Here is a 5152-nt window from a genome sequence, read left to right on the forward strand (position 1 = left end):
TTGTCACCTAAACTGCTCACAGAGGCTTTTTAGGAGGTTCTGAGTTGTCCATTGTGGAGATGCATTATTGTAATAATGGCACCTACTGTATATTCTGTTGATGGCCCCTACAAGGCAATGGTGAACAATTTGGCAGGAAATTTGAAGGATCACTCCAAGTTTCTGATACTACTTCAATTCTCTGAAATCATCTTTAATGATAATCTGACGTAGATCTTCATTGTAAAGGCTATAACATTGTATTGTAACAACATGAATGTGATACCTCAAGTTAAATTGATACATATTCATATACACATATTTTATCATCTGGTTCTATCATGAACTTCTGGAACATCTACCACAAATCTTCCCAGGTACCTATATCAGCTTGTACTGAAAGTTGTCCTCCAGGACAACCTGTCTGCTGCTTCCAATGTGTCCCCTGCCCACAAGGAGAAATTTCCAATCATACAGGTACAGAAGAGGTACAATATACAAAGCACAATGTTAAATGTCAAAGCAAACATCCCACCTATGCAACAAAAGGCTATGTTTTCCTACCCCATCCACGACAACCTCTGTTTTAGGGTCTTGCTTCTGATCCCTTGATGCTCCCACAATTGTTTGCTGGTCTGCCTTGGTTCTTAGACTATCCCACCTAATTTTCCTGCTTAAGCTTTACTGGTTAACACATTAGATTAAAGGGGTACATTGATATGCCATAAATTTACAACATATGTAGACACCACCTTTGAGAAATAGACCCATCTCTAGAACGGAGCCCACTGACCCCCATCCTTCCTTCTGCCGCTGTCACTCATCCCTGTGATGAGGTGGCAGAAAGTACAGACACAGCTAAGCCTGCCGAGCTATGTTATTTTTGTAACTCCAATACGTAGCAGTGGATGGGAGTGACGGAAGCAGCGTGGCACAACAAGCTACGCTGTTTCTGTAGCACCAGAGTTTGGGGAGTTCAGATGTTTCTGTACACACGGCCACCTCGTAACTCAGTGGCCGGAGTCCAGCAACAGGGGGAGGAGGTAGGCAACGGATCAGGGGGCCCCGTTCTTGAGTTTGGTGTGGGTCCAAGAGGTGGAACCCGCATCTATCGGACATTGTGGATATAGCATAAATGCCCAAGATTGCAATGCACCTCTAATGTGGGTTCATTCCACTAATATCAACTCCAATAAACTAATATACACAAAGCCTAAATAATACCTCAATACAGTATATAAATAATACTACCATATAATGTCCATATACCACTGCAATTCAATGCTGAATAATCAGCCAATTAGTATCCAAATAATATGCAGTAACCAAATAATACTCCCTTAAAGAGCCCACAAAATAATTGCATACAGTTCCCTCATAATACGGTAATTCAATGCCCAAAAAGGAGCTCTGCTTATCTAAGGTTATTGTCTATATAGGCACAAGTTTATGAAATGTCATTGCAGCAGCTAGGGGATCCCCATCAGAGTCTAATCCTGGAGCAGAAAGATAAAGAAGATCTACTTTCATGCTGCACATCCGAAGAATAATGAGAACTAATCCTCAAGAATGTTCTTGAAGTAGCACTTTATTTGTAGCTACAACAAACTACGCGTTTCGGAAGTATAACCCTTCTTTTTTAAGTTAGAGACGATCGATATTAGGTGAATTCTGTATGTTAGAGACACACAGGACCCGCAGAGCCGACAGTTCAGCTGAACTGACGGAATCGGCTCAGAGGGAACGATACAGCTTCTATGTGTACAGGATACATAGAAGCTGCACGGTTAAACGGGAAAAAAAAAACAATAAAGCCCATCAGAAAAGTGATTAAAAACACAAAACACATTGATTTAATAAAAAAAACAACTAATTTACTTTCAAATGTGCACATTGTACTGCTTGTTTTTGTCAATTTATTCTGAAATTCTTTTTTGTTTCAGATTCTAACAATTGTCTGAAATGCCCATGGAATGAATGGCCCAATCCACAGAAGACCAGATGCCTTCAAAAAAACATAGACTTCCTTTCCTATGATGACCCACTAGGTGCAACTTTAACTGGTTCTTCCATCGTTTCCTCCTTCGTTCCTAACTTCATACTAAAGCTTTTTATCCAACATAAATCAACTCCGATAGTAAAGGCCAACAGCTACGTCATAAGTTGTCTTCTTCTCGTTTCACTGTCTTTTTGTTTCCTGAGCTCGTTGGCTTTTATTGGTTATCCTCAGACTGAGAAGTGTCTTCTACGTCAAGCTGCTTTTGGACTGGTCTTCGCCCTCTGTGTATCTTGCATTTTGGCTAAAACTGTCATGGTGATGTTTGCCTTTATGGCCACAAGACCAGGCAGTGTTATGAGGAAATGGACTACTCCTTGGGTATCCTACACAATCATTCTTACATGTTCCTTGTTACAATTTATCTTATGTATCTCATGGTTGTCCCTAGCTCCACCATACCCCCAATACAACAGAGAAAGCAAGGCCGCACTAATCATTGTTGAGTGTAACGAGGGTTCACCCATTGCCTTCTGGATCATGTTGGGTTATCTCTTTCTTCTGGCCTCCATAAGTTTCATTGTGGCCTTCTTGGCACGGAGACTTCCCGACAGCTTCAATGAGGCCCAATTTATTACCTTCAGTATGTTGGCCTTTCTCAGTGTCTGGATATCTTATATCCCAGCCTCCCTCAGTGCTCATGGCAAGTACACAGTGGCTATGGAGATATTTGCTATCCTGTCATCCAGTTGGGCTCTGGTGCTTTGCATGTTCTTTCCGAAGTGTTTCATTATACTCTTCAGACCTGAGATGAACTCCAGAGAATATCTCATGAGGAGGGCAAAGACTGAGGCTATAAATGCTTAAAGGGATTGTCTCATCTTGAGAGAACTGATCACTGCTGGTCCTATGAATTTCCTTTCCAGTGGTCACTGCAGGGGAAGCGTATTATTGCATACCAGCCATTCAAATGAATGGCCCACCATGTAATATGTGGGCAGACCGGGTCCACCAGAGAGAGGGACGGTTTTTGTTAGCTGCTCTCCGGTTTGGCTTTGGGGGGGTTCCCTATTAGGACATATGGATAGGATTTGTCAAGATGAGACATCGCCTTTAAGAAGATAAGTTATTTTATTTATAAAGTTATTTGACACTAATTTACAGTGGAAGCAAATGTTAACTTAAAGGGATTGTCCGGATTCAGCAAATGAATGTTATTTTTTGTATAATTAAAAGTTATACAATTTTCTAATGTACTTATCCTTTACAATGGTGATGGTTAGAGAGGTAGGACCTCTGCATTAATTCCTCGTGGTTTTCAAGATCTCTGGTTGCTGTTATGCAGTAGGAGCATTCATGGTTTACTTCCAGTGGATAACATTCTGTCCATGGTCATGTGATGATCAAAGAGGTTCTGGGATCAGTATAAGACACGGCTCTAATACACAAACTGTAATTGTAACGAGCTGGAAGTAAACAATGAATGTTCCTACTGAATAACAGCTAGCAGAGATCCTGAAAACGATGAACAATGAATACAGAAAGTATATTGGAAAATTGTATAACCTTTAATGATACAAAAATATATTAATTTGCTGAAATTGGACAATCCCTTTAATTATAAAATGAATAGTAATAATTATATCGGTTAAATAAGTATCCAATCACAGGGCAGCTCTGGTTGCACGGTATATACAATCACAAGGCCGCTCCGGATGTTTATCCAATCACAAGGCCGCTCCGGATGTTTATCCAATCACAAGGCCGCTCCGGATGTTTATCCAATCACAAGGCCGCTCCGGATGTATGAGGGCCCTTGAGAAACAGTCACAGTGAATTCTCAAAGTGGTGCCCGATACTCAACTAATAAATATATCAAGAAGACAAAAAATAGGAGCTTGAGCTTAAACCATAAGATCTCAGACTGGATCGATATTTTAGAAAAATATATTCTACAATTTTATTCAGAAAAACAAATAATTAAGTAAAAAATAAACAAAAATGTACATTATTGGATTCTTGATACCTCTATAACCACATCCAGACAAGACACATGTAGAGTACTGGCCGGCAATTCTGGATTACAAAGATATATACATATATAAGTAAGGTAAGTAAGAGCATATGGAGCAAGATTTCTCGCAGAGTAGCTCAAATGCAATGATGGAAAAAGCAAAAGGATGTCCCAATATTTGAAGAAGGGAAGATAATTCCCAAACTGTCAGTAGCCACTGACATGGTCACAACATAGTGGAGATAATGATAAATTTACAATGTCACATGGACAGAGATGAGCCGGGGGAGCTGCCCCAGTAGAATGAGGACCAGTGGACAAAATATGGCGGCCGTCTTGTTCGCATAACTCTGTGATTAGGAGTATAAGCCCCTGTCCAAATTTAGGCCAGATTGGGCCACATGTGTGAGTGGATGAATATCCCCTAAGAGGGGAGGGAAAGGTGTTTTATGGAATAACATGGTCACAATGCACATGACGTCACATGGTCACAATGCAGATGACATCACATGGTCACAATACAGATGACATCACACAGTTACAATGCAGATGACGTCACACGGTCACAATGCAGATGACATCACACTGTCACAATACAGATGACGTCACACGGTCACAATGCAGATGATATCACATAGTCACAATGCAGATGATGTCACATAGTCACAATGCAGATGACGTCACACGGTCACAATGCAGATGACATCACACGGTCACATTGCAGATGATGTCACAAGGTCACAATGCAGATGACAATACACAGTCACAATGTAAATGACGTCACACGGTCACAATGCAGATGACATCACACGGTCACAATGCAGATGACATCACACGGTCACAATGTAGATGACGTCAAACGGTCACAATGCAGATGACATCAAACAGTCACAATGCAGATGACGTCACACGGTCACAATGTAGATGACGTCACATGGTCACAATGCAGATGACATCACACGGTCACAATGCATATGACATCACACGGTCACACTGCATATGACATCACACTGCATATGACGTCACACGGTCACAATGCAGATGACACCACACGTTCACAATGCAGATGGCGTCACACGGTCACAATGCAGATGACGTCACACGATCACAATGCAGATGACATCACACGGTCACAATGCAGATGACGTCACACGGTCACAATG

The 5152-nt window shown here is 41.2% G+C and overlaps 1 protein-coding gene across 1 annotated transcript; it reads left to right on the forward strand.

The window, feature by feature from the left end:
• Window positions 1–320: 320 nt before the first annotated feature.
• On the forward strand, window positions 321–2842 carry LOC142750585 (vomeronasal type-2 receptor 26-like). The gene is made up of 2 exons (XM_075859582.1): window positions 321–456; window positions 1923–2842. The coding sequence occupies exons 1-2, from the start codon at window positions 321–323 to the stop codon at window positions 2840–2842; spliced, it is 1056 nt and encodes a 351-aa protein (XP_075715697.1).
• Window positions 2843–5152: the final 2310 nt, after the last annotated feature.

Source organism: Rhinoderma darwinii, chromosome 3 (genome assembly GCF_050947455.1).
Source record: "Rhinoderma darwinii isolate aRhiDar2 chromosome 3, aRhiDar2.hap1, whole genome shotgun sequence".
In the NCBI taxonomy this organism is placed as follows: domain Eukaryota; kingdom Metazoa; phylum Chordata; class Amphibia; order Anura; family Rhinodermatidae; genus Rhinoderma; species Rhinoderma darwinii.

Coding starts and splice junctions, on each gene's coding strand:
- LOC142750585 (XM_075859582.1), top strand. CDS start 321: ATGAACTTCTGGAACATCTACCACAAATCTTCCCAGGTACCTATATCA. Junction 457..1,922: donor AGAAATTTCCAATCATACAG/GTACAGAAGAGG, acceptor TTTTTGTTTCAG/ATTCTAACAATTGTCTGAAA.